Source organism: Crocodylus siamensis, chromosome 1 (assembly GCF_052110815.1).
Source record: "Crocodylus siamensis isolate JL-2025a chromosome 1, ASM5211081v1, whole genome shotgun sequence".
In the NCBI taxonomy this organism is placed as follows: domain Eukaryota; kingdom Metazoa; phylum Chordata; order Crocodylia; family Crocodylidae; genus Crocodylus; species Crocodylus siamensis.
In genome coordinates, this window is record NC_143395.1 from 146,957,902 (window position 1) to 146,978,623 (window position 20,722).

General features: G+C 37.9%; 1 protein-coding gene across 2 annotated transcripts in view; it reads right to left on the reverse strand.

Annotated features, from left to right (window-relative positions):
• AHCTF1 (AT-hook containing transcription factor 1) overlaps positions 1-20,722 on the reverse strand; it is a 66,342-nt gene that overhangs the window by 12,958 nt on the left and 32,662 nt on the right. The window contains exons 13-29 of one of the 2 annotated variants that reach the window (XM_090044869.1): positions 20,013-20,103; positions 19,831-19,920; positions 19,522-19,662; positions 18,202-18,306; positions 17,508-17,601; positions 16,529-16,652; positions 16,386-16,442; positions 15,073-15,219; positions 14,117-14,304; positions 13,821-13,965; positions 13,611-13,742; positions 11,701-11,848; positions 11,460-11,610; positions 10,741-10,842; positions 7,695-7,788; positions 5,575-5,778; positions 1,464-1,890 (exon numbers count right to left, since the gene is read on the reverse strand). In XM_090044869.1, coding sequence (XP_089900995.1) covers positions 1,464-1,890; positions 5,575-5,778; positions 7,695-7,788; positions 10,741-10,842; positions 11,460-11,610; positions 11,701-11,848; positions 13,611-13,742; positions 13,821-13,965; positions 14,117-14,304; positions 15,073-15,219; positions 16,386-16,442; positions 16,529-16,652; positions 17,508-17,601; positions 18,202-18,306; positions 19,522-19,662; positions 19,831-19,920; positions 20,013-20,103 — 2,440 coding nt within the window. Of the gene's footprint in view, positions 1-1,463; positions 1,891-5,574; positions 5,779-7,694; positions 7,891-10,740; positions 10,843-11,459; positions 11,611-11,700; positions 11,849-13,610; positions 13,743-13,820; positions 13,966-14,116; positions 14,305-15,072; positions 15,220-16,385; positions 16,443-16,528; positions 16,653-17,507; positions 17,602-18,201; positions 18,307-19,521; positions 19,663-19,830; positions 19,921-20,012; positions 20,104-20,722 lie in introns of both variants that reach the window. The other variant, XM_090044859.1, reaches the window with a different exon arrangement.

Sequence of the window (20,722 nt, forward strand, 5' to 3'; positions counted from 1 at the left end):
ACTAGCTTTATCCACATTTAAACTGTTTATTTAAGTGATATACAGACTTCATTATGCATTTTATTAATGTTTCAGATGCAAGAGATCTAATGGAATATCTAAGCCTATAAGTGCACACAGTCTGAAATATTACTACTACTACAAAGGAAGAAGCTTTATGCGTACACAGTGTTTTCATTATAGTATAATTTAATTTCATATTTTCATTACTACTGTATTCATATTCTTTCAAAGAAAAAAACTGAAAGAACTGAAATATTTTTGGGAGAACTGAAATATTTTTTTCTCTCTCGCTATTAAAATTCAATGCATTATTGGACTGGCAGCTGAAGAAAATCAAGTAGCAGCATCTGCTCTTAAAATCAGATGTTATTGTCTCTCAGTCTGCTTCTTCCACTTTTCTTGGACTCTGGGCATTTCTAGCTCTTTCTATAAGTCTTTTCCCCCTTTATTATTTCAATTTCCTCATTTTACCACAGGTTGTTCAATATACCCCCTCCTATCTCGTATCCCTGAATGATGATTAACTGAGTTGAAAGAGGCTGGACCTGGGCATCCAGCAACTGTTAATATTAGCCTTTCCCCTGCACTACAGAAATGACTACAGTAACATGAAAAACATCCTCTTCGTCAAAAGATACAAGGGAAATCATATAAGGATACTTCCAGCATTGAAAAGCGTGTGGAAAAGCATCAGTTTGTCTGACTGCAAGAAGCATGATCGGAGAGTCCAGACAACTAAACTACTTTATTAGATAGTTGGACCTGTACCATGTTTGGATTGTGGTAATGGACACCATACTTAGGAACTTCTGCTGGTCACAAAGACAAAGATCTGAGACACCTCAATGGGAACAACCGGTCTTCCCCATGACTGCAAAATTCTTGTAGTTTAGTTGCATTCAAACCATCTACAGAGGCCATTAATACTTCAGTGCATAATCGTTGATGTGAAAATTGCCATTTCAAAATTAGAGGTGACATAAATGGATGTCGAATACCATAAATGGAATGTCCTGGTACCAGAAATACCATATCTTGCAACAGTAAAATGGAGAGGAGGGAAATGCTAGATAAAACCCATATTCTCTTTACAAATACTACTACTTTACTTTCAAACAGGTCAAAGACTTTCCTATTGAGAACTCGGTCTCTGCCAAATATGAAGCAGTTACTTAACTCTAAAGACAAAATAAATTAATCTAATGAAAATCCTGTCACACTCTAGACCACCTGGACCTGAAATATCAGTCTCTTGGCTGCGACTAAACGTAAGCCCAAAGGGCAATTTATTCACAGAATATAAGATGCCCAAGAACAAGAGTTTATAATGTAGTCTTTTCCAAGTATCCCTGCTATTACATCTGGTAGCACTATGTAACTAATGTACAATAAAAGTAACATTTAAAGGTATTCAAACCTTCAATTTGTTAGATAACAAGCTATTACACAATGAGACATACCAGTTTGTTTCTCCAACTCTGAAGAAGCTGCTTGTTCAGTCTGTGAAGGTTTGTTTTCTACCACTTCACTAACTTCTTCCATTTTCTTCTGTACATCAGCAGCATCTTCAGTGGAGGAATCTGCTGATTTCAAGGCTATAAAGATGACTTCTTCTTCAAAATCACCTGGTGATTTTGCATCTTGATATTCCAAAGTAGTTTGGTCTGACCTGGCAGAAAAATCACTAGTTTCTTTGCTGACTTCCATTTTCTCCAAGTCATCTCCTGTTATGTCTTCTGATGATTCATCCAATTCAACATGATCTTCCTCATGACTGCTCAAAGTAAAAGGAACAACTTCATCTCTGTTCTTAGACACAGTGCCCTCCATTTGAACTCCAAGACTATGTTGAGATGAAGCTATAAATTGTGTATCATCTCCTGTCACCTTTATTAAAAATAAGGCAAACAAGCAATTAATGATATTCAAGATTTTGCCAAAAATAAAAAACATGTTAAACATTTGGCATTTTAAAAGTGTATCAATGTAACAGTAAGCAAGGTACTGACAATATCTATTTCGAAGCCCATAAAAAACATCAGCTTTGCTTCTAAAACTTTCATTTTAAAACTGATTTAACTATCAACTAAAAACTATTTCCAATATTTAGTTGAAGACTTTCAACTTGGTAGGCAAAACTAGACTTGGTCAGATTATTTCCTTTTTATAACTTCACTTATTAGTTGAATCCATTGATGTGTTCAAGTTTGGGAAAATAGAAAATTTAAAATCCAAAAAAGCATTTTCCAAGAATTCTAATTTATTGAGACTGTCCCTATTTAAAACAATATTTAAGATTTGGTCTAATCCAAATGATTATGTCCCTTTAAATTTATATTTATATTAATATGCCAATGTGCGCTATTCATTTAGTCCTAGGCTGAAGTGTAGATAGATCAACAACAATTTATTACACCCTGAGGCCCTTAGGATGTGGTCTTTCCTGTAAATAGCCTCAATGGTCTCCCAACTCCCACATAGATTCTGATAAAGTTTTACATACAAATACACCTAAATTATTAAAGCAGTATTCGCTATGATTTCTCTGACTATTTGTGAATGAAACTTTTTAAATCAAACTATGAATCACATATGTTGTGCTCAGTAAAATCATCAGCACTGTCATTATACAAGTCTTCAATTTCCCAAGACTAGATTTTGTACTGATCTGGAGGGGGGAAATGGGGGGTTAGGGTTAGGGTAGGGAGTGTCAGGCATTCCAAGCAACTTCCCTGCTTGGGCAAGGTGTTTGACACCTCATGAACATCACTGAGAAGTCAACAGTATTACAAATCTGGGAGTAACGAAACTTCATTTGTTTCATACCTGCTGGCTCGCTTTCCTACAAGACTCATTTACTGACATCTACCTCTGTAAAAAAAAAAAACCTAGCAGTGATGGGATCCTTGTGGCAGAAAGCCAAGCCTTTTAAAATGCAGCTTTTGCAAAAAGACTGCTATTCCAAAATATCCACTCATTTTTCAATCCATTCAGAAAGAAGAGTACAAGAGGACACAGGAACATTGAACTATCAAGAGCTCAAGAATAAAGCTAATAAAGTTGTCTATAGGAAGGGGGCAAGATTTTGAAATGCACAGCTCATTAGCCTGCTACAATAAGGAAGCCAAAAAAAAAAACCAGCTGAGTCCCAGAATCTGGTTAGGACTTTAAATGGGACCTAATTTGCTGTTCAGATATCACAAAGAAGGACCAGATAACACTGAAACAGATCCACAGAACTGGGAGATGCTCCATCTCAGAGGCATGAATAAAAGACAATACTGAAAGCGCATACGGCTTGGAGGAGCAACTGGAGCCCCATACAGAATTTCCCAAACAAAAAGAAGCTGGAATCTGGAAAAACTGCACCTGGAAACAGACTTCAACTGAAAGAAATGAAAATAGGAGCAACAGGGCTAAGTACAAACAGTTAAAAAGCCCGAAGCTGAATTGATTAAAATTTCAAAAGTTAGTCCAAATTTTATAGATCGAACTGATGAACAAGTAAACTGACATTCACTTGTGATTCTGGAAATGCAGCCATATACCTGCAGTGGCTCAAGCCAGAAGCTGGGGAGAGCTACAGCACACCTCCCTGCTCAGCTGGAACAGACAGCTCGGGCCAAGGCTAGTCCACTCACTCTGTGGGGGAGGGGCAGTTGCAGGGGAGCTGCAAAGCATCCTGGAATGCTGGGGGACTATGCATTAATTTGAATATGAAGGGGATCTGGGACAGAAGTTCAATAAATCAATTTAACCTAAATCAGTTAAGTCTGACCCTGCACCCATCCAGGTTTATCTTAAAACAGTTCTGGCCATTTTGAAAGCAGTTTATGTGCACTGTACTTCTGATGTGTTACAGATTTGAACCGGTTTCTGATCACTTGCACAGATGTGTGTAAATTCTGCCCCTAGCCCAGAATTCTCTTATCAGTAGACAGCATAGTGAGTGCATCATGAAATGGCCTTCTGAGGATCCAGGCTTCTGGTGAGTGACAAGATACAGAATACCAACTATTTGAGGAGAACAGTGTTAAACAGTCTCTCCAGTATGAGAGAGGGAATACTGAGTCTATCTCCCTACAGAACATAATGATTAAGTCAACTAGTTCCTGTGGAGTGAAACACCAATGTTATCTATACCTGTGCAGGGCTTGTGAAAGAGAAGTGTCATGTCAGGCATGTCTGTTAGCTGCAGGGTGATATACAGAGACTGAGAATAGTAGAAAAGTTAAGGGAGATGCTTAATGGTATCCCCCCCCCCCAAAACAAGACCCCCCCCATACTTTCAGGGATGAACATTTTGCAATGATCAGCTTTATTTCCTATTTGTCCATAAGTTCTTTAAGAATCCACATGGATTTCTATTTCTAAAATGCTCTGTGGAAGGAGGATGCAGCATCTCTTAAATTTAGCATGAGTTCGGTGAGATTTGATTGTGCAGGATGCACTGTTTTTTTGTTTTTTTTTTTACAGAAAGACTCCTAGTTCTTGATCAGGAAAACATGGCAGACCAAGGAGAGGAAAAAAAAAAAAGTCACCCTACGCTCCACCCCATCCCAGGTGTGACCATATTAAATGGGCTAGGTCATATTGAATATGATATCATACTAAATAGGCAAAAGGTTATGGTGCTCATTCCACTGCAGCAGAACAAGGTCAGATCTCTTGGGAAGTGCCCTTGATATCAAACAGTTCAAAGTGCAACTTTGTTGTTAAGCTGTCTAACTCTTAGCACTGTCACTGATTGTATCGTGAATATTATAAGGCCATATTTTGAAGGACAAAATCTGTTCCTTGGGACACAAGCAAACTTTTTTTCACACAAATGAAGGACATGAGTTTTGACAGGAAATGTTTTTGGGTCCAGGATGCAGTTTCTAATCTCAAAACTGCAGTTACAAGCCTCAACCACAGTCAATCAGAGCATTCACTTATGCTTTGGTAAACTGAGATTTAAACACTTATTCTGACTGATTCAAAACAGGAGCTTGAACCTAGGTCTCTCTTGCATATAATAAATGCCCTATCAACTGGGGTACTGGACGTTCTGCTGGGGTATGGTGTATGCTCTCAACCCCTCCCCTCATTCTCTTTCCAAGGTTTTTATGAGGAAGATGTTAGTTTTGCCCTGATATGAACAAAAAACATGCGTGTCCCCCCAGTTCTACTCAACCTGGAGAGGATCTAACACAAGTTGAAGCTGTAGCAAAAAAGCAATCTATTGGTATCACCTGTTAAACTGATACTGAAGGACAGGACTGTTAAATTCTGGGTGAATTATGTAAAGCTTAATTCCACCATCAGGTATGCTCCATCTGATAATACCCTTGACAAGATGGCAGCCATAAAAAATGGCCAATACCTTACCACAACTGACATAATTAAGGATGCCTCTGGATTCTATTAGCAGCACTTTTTAATTCATACTGCTACTGCAAGTACTTTACATGTATTACGTAGTTTATAAATGTTTTATTGAAAGCTTTAAAAATCAAGGTCAAGTAGCAGTCTAGCAAGCATCAGTCTTAGTAATAGCATCTCCTTTAACCAAGGTGTAGCTCAGCTTACCCCAGCTGTCCATTTTGTAGTTATGTTCTCTTCCACGAAAGAAATTCTGGTTTCCTTTGCCCGTAAAGGAGGAGTTATTGATCTTCCTGGTGATACAGAAGGAGTTGCTACAGGTGTGGTGCGAAGACTGGATCTCAAAATAGATTGAGGAGTAAACCCAGGGAAACCAGAGGAAGCAGCAGATGTGGCCAAAGCTTTGGCTCTCTATAAAAATAAAAACATCTTGCTTTAACAGTAAAGCGTTTTCTGATCACTGAACAGAAAACTATACACAAAATGTCTACTCCAAACAAACTAAGGCTGGAACAGAAAGAATGAATTCTTGAATGTATTTTTTAAAATTTAATAGATAAAGCAAATTTAAATTATTTTTTAAATTTAATAGATAGCAAATTAAGATACCTTAATGGTACATCATGCCCATCACACCTTTCATCTCTCAGGATAATTCTGGTTGTAGTTTTAAATCAGTTAATAAAAATATTGCTGCATATTTGTGTACGAGGGGAACTTTTGTTCTCATGCACAAAAGATCAGGGACATTTTTTGTTGCATGAGGGGGGAAGAGCGTCAGAAAAATGAACAAACACAGACTTCCACAAGTGTACTGATATAACATTATGAATACAAAGAAAAAAATGTCAAGAACTGATCAAGTCGTTATTCTAATACCAAAACAAGATCATGTTCCTTGAGTTTATTAATAGTGTGTTCGCTTGCATTTGATGATGCCTATTAAAACGAATACTTATAATTCAAGTATACCACTATGTTGCAAAATACCTGCAACAACTAAGGGAAGACAGATGCACTGCATTCCTCATCATACCTGCATGACCTCTAAACAAAGAGAAAGGGCATAGGGGTTCTAAACCCCGCAGGTGAAGATTACTAATACAGACACTGTAGCAAGTCCTCCAAGGACTCCCCCAAAGAGGTGCATGGGGCAAGGTCCTTAGGACCACAGCCACAGAATACAGTGCTGCATCCCAAATGGCAGTTCAGATCTGTCAGCTGATTTTTCACTATTTTTGATAACCGTGACATGCCCCTTACACAATGCTATGTAGGAGGCCTTTCCATCTTTCAGGGATTGGATGAAACCAAAAATCTTAAGGAATGTTATTTCACTATCAGAAAAGCGACATCCTCATCTGGAATACTATACTGAGTTCTGCTCACCTTTTCTTAAAAAGGATTCAGTAGAAGACTATTCCATGTGAAGAGTTAAAAGATCAGTTAAAAGAAATATAGTTATATATTCTTCCTTTTACTATACCATATATACATACATAGCGTGCATGTGTGATGAATGGAAAAATATTGTTTATGTATTTATCATGTGTACACACACACACACACACACACACAGAGTGCAATAATAGTTCAATGAGGAAGCTTACTGCAACAAGGTATCATTGAAGGTAAGTAGTCAGGCAAGTTCACAAAAGGATTAGAGTCTTATAGCCACAAAGCTCCAAGAAAAGGACTGAGATTTACACACACAAAAGCATCTAACATTAGTCAACAGGCGAAAACAAGAAAGATGCGCTCTGCACCGAGTCAAAAGCCAAATTAACTACATGAAACATCAGAAACTTCTCTACTGATAGACAATCCCATCAGGCCACCTGTCCCCAGTAGGGCACAGTTTTCTGTCATGTCCAGGACCATGGGGCCTCCTCCTTCCCCATAGCCCCAGCTCTTACCTCCAAGATGTTGCTCTGAGCAGCACCCCAGCTAGGTGGTGTTCTCCCCAGCTGCTGGTGCAAGCTGCCACCTCTTTGCAGTTCAGGGCTCAGCTCTTATAGAGCACAGCTGGGTCCTGCTCACAATCAGGTAACTCTGCCTAATTGGCATTGCAGGCAGTTGCAGGCTACCTAGATGCCACTCAGGCCCCTGCTAGTAACAGAGTACCCTGTGCTCTTTTGTTACAGTTGGAAATAACATACTGATTTACAAGACTCCTTTCCTCTTTAGGTATGGTTTCTAATGGCATTATGTATACAAATACAATGCTTTTAGAGAGCCAGCATTTTGATGCCTATACATTTGATATTATGTATTGTGATGTTTCTCACAAAGTTTAAAATACTTAAAAGGGTAGCAATTTTACATACCTTAACCACAATAGGAGTCTCCAGCAAATTTAACTCCGATGGTCTTGAAACTTTCTTGTGAGACACGGAACTCTGCGAGGTTGACTGCAGTGGGCTGGAAATGATGCAAGAAGCAGCAACTCTACAGGGTGTCTGCCAATTCCTCTCAAGTGCTGGAGAATACAGAGGAACTGGACAAACCACCAAATCCAGCAATCTGTCAAGGTTTTAGATTTAAAATGTGAAAATCAAATTTGTTTTAAAATAGTCTAATCTGATACCTTACAAGAAAGATTACCTGCTTTTCTTGTTTTGGACAATAGCTTAATAAAGCCTGATTGATAAATCCATGAATTAATAAGTATGTGGCCTTGAAGACGGCTTTTAATTCTAAAAACTCTTAGTTATTAGAGGTACCTCCACAGACAGCATGAAACTACATAAATCAGGCGAACCTAGATTTTGCTTCAATTGTCATACTGTTCCTTCATCAGCTGGAAAAAGTACACTTACAAACTTGGCAGCTGAGTCTCTGGGATGTGAGCACTCCTTTCTGAGCAAAAGCTTTGCAAGTTAAATTCCCTCTCCACAGAGAAGTAGGTAGTATTATTCACCATGCTCTTCCTGATTAGAAAATAGTTTAAGCTGAGGCAATAGGTAAAGTTCTATCAAAATTTCAGCAGTTATGGCCAGCTTAAAAACTTCAGCAGCAATATTATACCCTAGGCAGAGGTAGCAAAACCTTTTTATATATAAATAAAAAAAATAAAAAATAATTTAAAAAAATGAATGATTAAGGGTGGAGGCAAAAGTAACACCTAAGGAATTTAGAAGTGCAGCTGCACTTTGAACCATTTCAAAACTGGAGCATTTCAGCTGCAGATAGATGTGCAGCCTCTTATCATGACCCCCAGACAGAGCATTTCAAAATTGCTGCAATAGCATGCTTTCCAGTCAGAGGACTTCAGCAATCAAAAGGGCCTTGGAGGACAGAGTAGGGAAAGGACAACCATATTGGCAGAGTAGAGGTAGGGCAAACAAAAGAGCACTCACAGACAGTGGCTTGTTCTCCTTGCTCTCTGATATGGGGGGGGCAAAGGGTAGAGGGGGGAAATGCAGAATAAGCAAAGACCTATGGGATGCCAGAGGACCCATAGATCCCTTGTCATGTTCCAAAGGGTGGGTGAGCAGACATTTTAGAGGACAGCAGAACTGTGTTTCAAAAAAAATTAATCAATTAAAAAAGCTGTCTGAAACAAGCAGGATGAAATCAGTAAGAAGTGCAAACTACAACATTTAAGAAGGAACAAAATCAAATGCATTAATTAGGATAGGCTGCAATACTTAAAAAAAGGATCTGCAGCTTACAGTGGATCACAATCAGAACAAGTTAGTATATACTGTTATAGAAAATGCCAACATACTGAAACTAATCAAGAGGAATGTTAAAATATAGCCCAGAACTGATTTTTCTACTCTATTCAAAGCTGATGAGGCCTCACCTGCAGTATTGTGTTCAATTTCAGGCACCACCTTTCATGAGCGTAAGGGATGCTATCTGGGTCAGACCTATGGTCCATTAGCCCAGTATCCTGTCTCCAAGAGTGGCCAATAATAGCGGGAGAGTATACCAATGGGGCCTGTCTTGACCGACCCATCCCCTGTCATGCCCTCGCTGGAATCAACCATTTTTGGTTTAAGGAATGAATGTCAGAGGATACATCCCCAATCGTTCTTTTGAATATTTAATGCATCTGTTGCAAAGATGTGGGCAAACTAAAGAGAATCAAAAGGAAAGCAACAAAAATGATTAGGAAATATAACATACACGTAAAGACTGGAAGAGATGAGAAGCCAGATGGGATTTGATAACAGTCTTCAACTACAAAAGGTTTTCAATAAGAAGAATGGGAACCAACTGTTCTCTGGTTCCACAGGGGACACTGAGAATCAGTTACACAGGTTTAAGTTACAAGGCTGATTTAGGTTAGATATCAAGAACTTTCTAACCAACTATGAGGCTGGTTAAGCAATGGAATAATCCTAGAGAGACTGTGCAACTTTCATCATTAGAAGTTTAGGTGTGAGGTAGACAAACACATGCTTGGGATGATGAAGATTCAGAGAAAGACCTTGCTTTCACAGCAGGATACTGCATTAAACTAGATGACTCCTCGTGCTATTCTAACATTCTATAATCAACCGTCCAACATGTTATTAAGTGTTGTTAATATGACTTAACTGTGTTATACTGCCTAAACTGCAATTTAATCCCCAAAAAGTAGAGTCTTTTCCCAAAAAAAGTTACAATGTAAACAGACATAACACAGACAGAAATAAATTTCCCCTATTTTACAGATAGGGAACTATGGCATGGGGAGATTAAGTGAATTTGCCCCAGATCTCCTGACATACAGCCTAATGCCTTTGCCACAAAACAGACTTTAGTCTAGGCTCACTTCTTCCTATAATCCATTTCCAAGGCTTCCATGCATGCATTACCACCCTCCTTCAAATGTATTCTCCCTCATGTCCACCACACCTTTATTTTGGTCTCGCCCTTAATCAGGTCCTTCCCTTCTACTAACCCCAAGTTTTCCAACTTCATGGGTCTTGCTCCATGATGTGGAAACTAGAAAAATATTTCAATGTTTTCAACTCCTCTCGTAGGGTATTCACTACTGCCATACTGGGGCAATACAAGCATGCTCAGAGTTGCTCCAATTTCACTGATTAAGCAAAAATTTTCGAGTCTGAGGATTAAAATATTTTCGCATGCTTGTAGCTTTAACAGCAATTTCATAAGGTAACTTAGGAAGTTCTTACCTATCACACTGAAAAAATATTTTTTCTAGCAATTATAAAACCATTGTCCTAGAAATAAATTTTAAGAATGCAAAATAGAATAATTATCAAAACAACTTAAAAAACTGTGAATGCTATTAACTTTACAATACAGTACTTCAGTAAAACTTCAGTTACTTAAATATTTAGAATGGCAAGTGCTCAAGAATGTGAATCTTAATCGTATACCTGCTTAACATTTTAATCTGAAATTCTACTTTACCTGGAACTTTTACATGAAGACTTTGTAATTGGGGTTCCAATGAATGGTTCAGGTAATTCTGTACCAGGGAGCGGCTCAGGTGGTGGTTCTTCAGTTCTAGGACTACAGATGAAAGAGGAATTTAACTATCATCATCCACTGACAGGCCAAAAATATTTGGATTAAAGTTTATTATAGGTAGAGCTGATAGCACCAACTATGGTTAAGGTTGTCAGGCACTTTCCCCGTTGCTTAAAATTTTGCCGAACTTTAATCTTTGGGGCTGAAATGAAGCTGGTGTTCTGTGGGGAAAAAGTAGTATTTGAGCATGTATGCAAAGACTGTGCACAATGGGGCTCAAAAAAGTTCAATGGGAAGCTTAATTCTGGTATTTTGTAGCTTTTAAGAGCTTGACTTTGAAATCTTAACATTCCTTAAATAGGTTTTTTCTCATATTAAAAGGCATGAGGCAGATAAGTGAAGGAAAACTATGATTCTGAGAAAATAGCATAACTTTGACAAAGCTAAAAGTAACATCAAAATGTGATGCTTAATGGACTCCAAATCAGACAAAGATACTTATATGCCAAAGCATGCCCTTGTAAATTGCTTTGAAAACAGCTCAGATATTTCTGATATCAAATCTGCTTGTTACTGAACTTATCTAATACTCACAGGGTTTTTTTTGCATGCTTGTAGCTTTAACAGCAATTTCATAAGGTAACTTAGGAAGTTCTTACCTATCACACTGTGAATAATTACTCTTCAGTTCATTTCCTGCCCACACCTCTCCAATTTTGGACAATACATTATTGATGAAAGTTGCTCTTGTTAGCACATTTGCTGCAGTGGCTTGTTTTGCCACTGTTGATAATGGCTTGGGCCTTGAAACTAAAAATGAGGGGGGAAAAAAGAAGCCTCATATCAGATCTCCGAATACAAATCTATAAAAATTAATCAGAGTTTTGAAGCAAAATTCACCTTCCCGCAAAATCGATGAAGGCAAATGGTAAGGTTTGGCCCTCTCGACAGCTAGCTTCCTCTGCACTCTGGGAAGGATCTTTCCATACTGATCCAATATAGAATTTCTGGCAACGGATCTCTCTTTCAAACGAGGATCATGGTCATTCTAATGAACAAACAAAAAACAAACAAACAAAAACAAAACAAAAAACAACAAAGCACAAAAGGCAAAAAAAAAATCAGCTACATGCAAATACAAACATAATTAATTTAAATATACAGAAGACTCTTAAGGAGTTATGATAAAGTAAAATAATTTTAGCTCTACATATTAATATACACAATCACACAGACCAAAGAAAAAATTCTACCATTTGATGCATATTGTTTATAGCAGTGGTTTCTCAACCTTTTTGTTCCAGGACCCATTTGTAAACATCAATGGCCAGTCCCAAGCCAGTGCCCCTCACTTCTGACCCACTGCCCCTCAGACTCCAGCCTCCCAGTGTGTGTGGGGTTGGGGGTACATGTGTGAGGCATGGGGGGACCCCTGCAAGGACCCCTTGTAGGCTGCAACTCTGCCAGCCTGCAAGGGAAAAGCCACAGTTTCCCATGGTTTTCTCCTTTAAAGGAGGAATCTTTTTTAAAGTTTATTCATGACCCTTTTCATATATTCTTGGGACCCACTTTTGGGTCACAACCAATGGGTTGAGAAACACTGGTTTATAGGCCAATACTGATGGCAAATAGTGAAGGGGTTAAACTATCGGCAATCATTAGTTAACAACAATTCTTCCACTCAGCACCTTCCTGCTCAGAATTTCAATATTAAATGATAAAAATTCTCTCTTATTAAAATTCAGCTTTGCATCTCTCTAAAATAGGCCAAGTTAAAAAACAGTAGTTTTACTTAAAAGGTTAATGCTACTGGCCAGAACAATACTGACAACTGTTCAGCTGAGTGTACAACTAAATTATTTTGGAAGAATTTACTTGTTATGAGTTACAAGAGTCTTACACATATATAGATATAGGTGGATCTAAATAAGAGCTTGACCTGCGAAACCACTGTATGAATTTGCAGTTCCTTGAAGAACGCTTCTTCCATAAATCACTGAATGGATTATAAATCACTATAAACACAGTGGTGCTCAACCTGTGACCCATGGAGCCATAACACCTGGCCTGCAGGGCTCCCTACTGGTCAAGAAAGTTGGCAGCAGGGGAGCAGTGGCAGTTAATATGACTACCCTCCCACACTGCCAAATTCCCAAGGCTCAAGCCCCAAGCCGTGACTGGAGCTGGGCTGTGCCCGTCCCCACCAACTGGATCAGGGCCTGAGCCATGACCCCCCTCTACATAGCACAGTACCCAGACCATGCCCAGCTAACTAATAAAATAGCATGCAAGAGACAAAAGTAGGCAACACAGCAAACCTTTTATGACACAGGAAGACACTCTCATACCATACCCAATTCTGTGACCTAGTTTCTTCTCATTTTTATTTTTATGACTATATTATATACATCATGTGTGGTTGTGTGTGTGTGGTAATGTCCGGTAATGTCTACAACAAGAATTCTAGTTAAATCTAGTACTGCACAAATATAATCAAAAAGACACTCTTCCTTTTAGCAATAAAATTTAACATTGAATTCCAAATGCAGAATGACAGAGCTTAAATGTAAGTTTGATCTAAAACTACTTTTTGGATTTGTAACCGGAAAACTTTCCAGCTGTTAAAATGTAGTTGTAATTTACATTGAACAGCTACTTCCTGGCGTCAAAGAAATGGCATCAGCTCATATTAAACATACTAGATATTAGAAACGAAGGGAGTAAGATAGTTTTATAGCAGGCTATCACATGATTTTCAGTCAAATGACACGTGGTACATTTGGCCCACTCAACAGAATTTTCAAGCTTACCATGAGATTAACCTTTAACGATTGATTCAACTGTAATGCTGGGATGTAGTTGGCACGCTGGAGATGGTGAACTAACAGGAACTCATGATTCTGAACACCAGCACAGGTTTGCAAAAACTTCTCTAAACACTCCTAAGAGAAAAAAAGATTATTTAACTGTTTCTTCCAAACTACTTTAATTAGAGAATTTTTCTTCCTGTTCACACTTACTTGTTCAGTACTGGTGAATGGTAGTTTGAGTAAATCTTCCATTAGCCCCATCTCCTGACAGATTTCAAACATGTGTTTTAACAGGTCTTCTATGTTTAGCCTGGTGGAATGCTGTCGCAATAGACTCCAAGCCTCAACCATGCACCTGCAATTAATACATACGATGTACAGATTAATTATGATCAAATATTTTGCAGGAAGCCTTGTATATCAACAGAGTTAAAACTAAGCATTCAGAAACTCTTGTTGCTATTACAATCCAACAGAATAATTAAAGATATCTTTTACAGCTTTACCTATTAAACAATAACACAGTGAGATGAAGCTGCACTTCACTGCTATTTGACATGGCTGGCTTCATCATCTGTATATATCTCAGGGCTCGTCTATGCTCTCCTTGACACATCAGAGCTTGAATAATTTTCATATGTTGCCATGACATTGTTTTGATTGTAGCTGGATGAAACAGAAGGGTCAACGCATTCTGCAGAGGTTAGAAATAAAATGTATTATGAGCTATAAACAAATGGACATTCCTTGCACGATAAAAAGTTTAAAGCTTCCCAAGTGAAAGTCAACAGATTTCAGGTGCATTTACAAGATCAGTAGTAGTATATGTTCATACCTAACATTTAAACACATGATTAAGTTAAAAATATAACAAATTGAACTGAAGATCATAATTTGAAGTCACAGGTTTAGAAAAACCAGGATTTCCTCATTTTATGTCATGTTAATAAACTCATTTTGATGAGGCCACATTTCAGTGATTGGTACTTCATTTGTTTACAAGTCACTGTAGAACTTCCACTTAGCTTAACCACAGCATGGAAAACCAACAAATTTAGATCTGCATTTGGTTTGAGAGCCTTTACAGTGCCATACCTCAAATCTTAATACTGAACCCACAGCTTTAAAATAAAGCATTTTGAAAACTACATAATCATGTAACATGTTAGAAATATGCTCATGTTTTACTGAGCAGAAACAGAATGTTTTGCCGAATTGGGTCCTAGTAGGCACTTGGAAAACTCAAACATTAGGAATAAATAAGGTTGATTATATTAATGAAAGTTTAATTTAATTAAAAATTAATTATAATTAAGATTTCTGAATGCATTTGATTGTTGCTAGCCGACAATTTAATTTATGCGTTAGCAATATGTAAAAAGTGAAGCTTCTAGCTTATATCTTACTTGACTAGTGAGATTGTAACTTTGCAAATATATGCATCTTTTATGAACATACATACCTCATAGTCATTGTGATCCAAAAGCCAAAAGCCTTGAATAAGCTTCACCAGACCCCAAGGGATAGCAAAAGCAGTTGGGAACGAGTCAATTGAGGTCTCCATTTTGTTTGGAAAGAACTGCATGATATCTAGCAGCAAATAAATTGTCTGAGTAAATATTTGATTAAGGTAAATCATTTTTTAATAGTAACATTTTCTTTAAATTTAGGGATAAAGGACAGAAGTAACTTAACAGTCTTGCAATTTTGCAGCCCATTGTAACTGAAGAAAGACAAGTTAAGCCCAAAGCTGCTTCGTGAATCAATGTAAAAGAAAAGAATCCAAACAAAACCAAAACTCTTCTTTTTAGTTTTTATGTACTGAAGCTGTAATAATTTTATAATTTAGTTGTTTACAAATAATTTTACAAAGTTTAAAATTTATAATTTTAAAACATCTGGATAACCCTGAAAAGGGAGCCTTAAGGTAACAAAGCAGACACTTGCATTATAGCTTTTGTTTTTTAATCCTACAGCAACTAGGTTCCTTGACTTCACTATATTTCATAGATTCCCCCACAAACCTGTGTTGTGGAGAAAATAAAAAAAACTAGGTACAAATGAGAAAGATCCTACCGTGAAATAAACAAACCTTACTGAACTTGGAAAAAACAGGTATTACTTACTGGTTTTGGTTGCTCCTACCTTCTCTTTCTGACCTATTTCCTTTTTCAGTTACATATTTCAGTAAGACAACTTTGACAGGGACCAATGCCTAAAATCTGGAAGTGTCCTTCATGCTTAGGCTAAGCAGTAAACTGAGCAGAAGGGAAACAACTATTGCATATATCTTGGTATCCTGAAAATCAAGCATTTCTTCTACAATTCTCCCCTCTCTCTCACTGGCATTCAATCTGCCTGTCTACTAGAACAGTAGCAAGCATTGTTTGTTGTGCTGGAGAATCCGTGATTTCAGCAAGAATGTGCATTTCTGCAAGTAGTGTTAGGTAGCCATTACTTTTTAGATAAAAAATTCTCAAACATTTTTGTGCATCACATCAAATTGTTACACAAATGTGTAGCAAAATGAATCATAAAACCTTTTTATTTGAAGATAGATTTCAATCAGAGTAAAATGTTCTCTATTTAGCCTTTTAAAACCAGAAATTTTTTAGCCACAAAAATATAAAAACCCATACATTTTTTCTCCTACCTATGCTACTCCATTTATCATTGAATCTCATAATGCATACAAGACAAAGGTTTAAAAAACATTTTCAACAATATTATTGCTTGATTATATCTTTAATATGTACAACACTACCAAAAGGATACAATTGCATGTTTGTAAGTTTCTTCAATATTTTCTAACAAATAGAGATCAAGCAGTGCCTGTCATGAAAAAAAGGAAAATATTGTTCACATGTTAAGTCACTCACTATATTTTGCTTTTTTTTTTTTCTTTAAACCCTACTTACATGTAAGCTGGCAGGGGGATATTTTCCAGTTCCTCCTTCATCTCTTCGCCACAACTTCTCAACTGGACTGCCTAACTGGGAAAGTAGTCCATCAATCATCAAGCAATCTGAGTCCCATTTCCCTCTGCAACATGAATTTGTTGAAATAAAAAACACAATGTTAGAATTCTAATACTGGTTGTGAAAACTCAGATAGCAATAAAAAGAAAAACTAAAATGGAAATGACTATTTTAAAATCATGAGAACTAAATTTGGAATATGCATACTTCTGAATGAGTTGAAAGGGAGAAACCTCAACTGGTTCAATCAAGCTAGCCAAGGAAAAGTTTAAAAAATGTTAAGTAATCCAAATAATCTTGTATTTTAGTAGTGATCCTAAATTCTTAATACACTTGAAACAAAATTAATTGTGGCTGTCTGGCAATTAGACTTTATTACTATTAACTCTTTTGAGGCTGTCTGGTTTTTAGGCTCTCTTACTACCAACTCTTTTACTACAGAAACTATAAAGTAAAAAAAGTTCCCATAAATTGAAGTATCAAAATTAAATAACTCTACTTTTATTTTATAAAAGAAAAACTTAACAGTAAGAAGGACTGAAACTTTTCTCCATAAGTCTGTTACAACAAATATTTAAGTGTTTCAATAGAAATTCTAGATGACAATAACTTTTCAGTTTTATTTTTTTCCCCACGTAAGAAACCCCAATTTAATGAAGCTGCACATGCATGTTAATCTGAGCAGTCACTCAGTTTTTTGGATTTAATGAGCTCCCTTCATAAAAAGAATGAACAAATACAGAGAGGACCAGAAACCACACAAAATAATCTTTACATATGAAAACAGCCCAAGTGCAACAGAATTTGTGCCTGCATAAAAATCAGAAACTTATAACAAAAAAAGTTGTCGATTTAAAAAGAAATCAATTTCTAATTTTACAAGCTTAGTAACATTCAAGAGTTCTTGGAGGAACCTCACCTTGATAAACGTTCAAGTTTCTGCCGATGACCAGAGTAGTAACTTTGTATTAGTTGATAATTGTAGAATGGCCTAGACAACTGCATATCATCATCTACATGCAACAAGAGGAAAAGTAGTTAAAAAACCTAATAAAATATTAAGTTATTTATTAAATAACAGAAAAATCTCATTTTTACATAAATGACAGTAAAGATGACTACTTTGGAATAAAGTAGTTTGCCAATCAGATGTCAGTAAGGACAAGGTTCATTTCATTCCTCAGTTTCATAAGTGACACGTTTGATGAGAAAAACACCTGCTATTTTATTCTTCAAGCAGGAAAAAATCCAAAGCATAATTACTTTTAACAGCATAAACTTTCAAATACTGGCTGTTTTGGAACATGTTGCTAGAAACCCAAATACATGAATATCTAAAACCACTAAGACTTATGAAGGAAGCTTACAAACCCCAAACACTTAAATTTGGCATATATAAAAGTACTCCTGGATTAAAAGTGGAAGCTTATTTTGTGGCTCATTAAAAAAATAGAAATAGCTAGTTTATCTTGATCAAACTGTACTAACACTTTGTAGCCTATATTGATGAATATTTTATCAAATTATGGTTAAGAATTTTTCTTTAAGAAAACAGCGCACAGGGCAGTAACCACTTCTTCTATTACAAATGTGTGTTATGGCTTAAAACTTACCTAGCCCCTCTGGAAGTAGATTGGACCTGCAAAACCAGATGACCACTTGTACATACTGAGATATAAGGCTGGTTACAACTTGCTTGTTTGTCAAATCTGTAAGACCTATAAAGTATGCACACAATTACTGTTGCCATTCTACTTTATAATTACCCAATTTTTTTTACTAAAAACCCACTGATAAGATATCACACTACAAGTTACTAGGGGTGCACCAATGAAGATTTTTTGGACCTATACCAAAGGCCAATTTTTAATGAGCCATAGCAGCTGATACCAATCCGACTGCTGATATGCAACCCGGCAGCTTGGAGAGCAGTGTCCGGCTGGTAAGTCTGATGTAGAGGAAGCGGGGAGGGAAGGGGTATGGAGGGGTGCATAAAGGCCCCTATAGTAAGGAAGGGAGTGGGGCTGGGGCAGGGACTGCCCAGCTAGGGCAGGGTGGGGCACGGGATGGAGTCGGCAGCTTGTCTGGGGGGAGGGGGCGGCAGATCCTCCTGCTATGTGCACCCCAAGGAAGCCATGGTAGGCATGTGCCCCCCGAATCTGTGCAGGGTGAGGGCGGACTGCTGTGGACTGGGGCTGGCGCCAGGCTCTTCCCAGCAGGGGGGCTGGGCCGGGGGCTACAGGGTGGACTGTGGCCACCCCAGAATTCACCATAGTTCACCCCATTGTCCCCCCCCATCCCCTCCCAGTGACCATAAACTAATGTAAAGAACAAACATGCCAAGGTTGAACAGCATTCCACAATGAGGAAGGAAAACGAGATAAGAAACCCTCCCTTTTACTTCTCTAATTATATAAATCCCAACTTTCAAGTCCACAAGAAATGTGATTCAGTCCAGTTTCAAAAGTTTCAGTGAAACAAGGAAATGTAAACAAAACCAATCAGAGATCATTTATCAGAATATTAGAACCAGCCATCTATAAATATTGGGTATAGGCTAGAGGGAAATTTGGAGAACTCAGCAAATTCAAGATCTGCTGCCAATCTGCATGCCACCCACCTCTCAAATCTTCCCTGCCCAGTAGTTAGAGACCCTTGCACCTGGCATTCCCATGCAGCGATGCACTGCGAGTAGCTGTTAAGCTACCAGTGTAGGTGGCACCTAGTATCACAAGTTGAAACGGCATAATTCAGATCTGAGCCGTGATCCCCAAAACACATGCTCCACATGCAAAAAAAAAAAAAAAAAAAAAAAAATCGAATCCTACCTAGCCATCAAAGTAACGTCTGGTGGCAGGGGCATCAAGTGCCATTCAGAGGCATATTTCAGAACAAAAAAAGCATAGATTACATTCGATAACACTGTTACAAACCTTTTTCAGTCAGCTCTTGTGCTTCTGTTAGAAAGCAGTTCAAGACTGCACTAAGATTGCTCAGAAGCAACTGACAGTGTTGAAGAGATTGTATGGTTTGTGGATCAATGAAATTACATGAGCCATCGAATAGTGGAACACCTGTTAAAGGACAAATATGATGCGATTAGTCCATACATAGCTTCAAAGCAGCAAAAGAGTTCCTAACTAAACATACAGCTTCAGATGAGCTGATAATATAACTATATTAACATATACATTCAAATTGGAAAGATAACTGCTGTAAATTAATTGCACATTAATACTTACATATACGGTGAAATTCTTCTTTTGTGCAAATTACTTTATTCCACGTCCACTCCAGAACAAAGCGCAGGTTAGCAGCAGAACTTGGTTGCTCTTATGAAAAGAAAGAAAGAAACAAACAAGACTCATGAATACAAATTCTATTAGGATAAAAATAAAAAGGTTGACAAAAATCAGCACACTACCTTCAGCTGTCCAGTGTTTGATGGAGCCAGTAAGAAGTCCTAAAGAACTTGTCTGGACAGCAGCTGATAGTATAGCTTCCAACTGTTCCTCCTAAAAATGTAACAAAGTAGGATAAAACTGTTATATCTTACCATTCAAGCTATGATAAATTTGATTGTAATTTATACAATGTCTCCACGTAGCAAAAGTCAACGACCACACCCAGACTAATTTCACAGTGATTTTGCTAATTTGGTTAGAAACTTTTTACTGCTAGACCACATAGCTCATTTGTTTCACTAAGGTACATCTACTTTTGCTTTCACCTTTCCAATCACTGGTTAACTCTTGGCAGTTACAGCTACATATATATTTACTCAAATCCAAGATACCATTCGTTCCCTCCGCCCAAACACACGTAATATGGGGAGGGGCCGCTTGTCTTGGAATTGAGTACAATCAGGGGAGCAGGCAGCTACTCTAGTGCTGACTCCTACCCCAACTTGGGGGTCAGAATTGCAGTCACCATCTGCCAAGCCCCCACCTTGCTGCATCTTCTCCTGCCTCCCGCCCGCCTTCTCTCCCCCACTCCTGCCACTTACCTTGGAGCTCCAGCACCAGGTATGGTGCATGTGATGGCTCCAGCTCCATCTTGGCCATGCAGCAGCCAAGGTGGATTCTGTTGCCACCACAACTGCTGCTGCATGACTGGGCTGGCCTGGAGCCACCA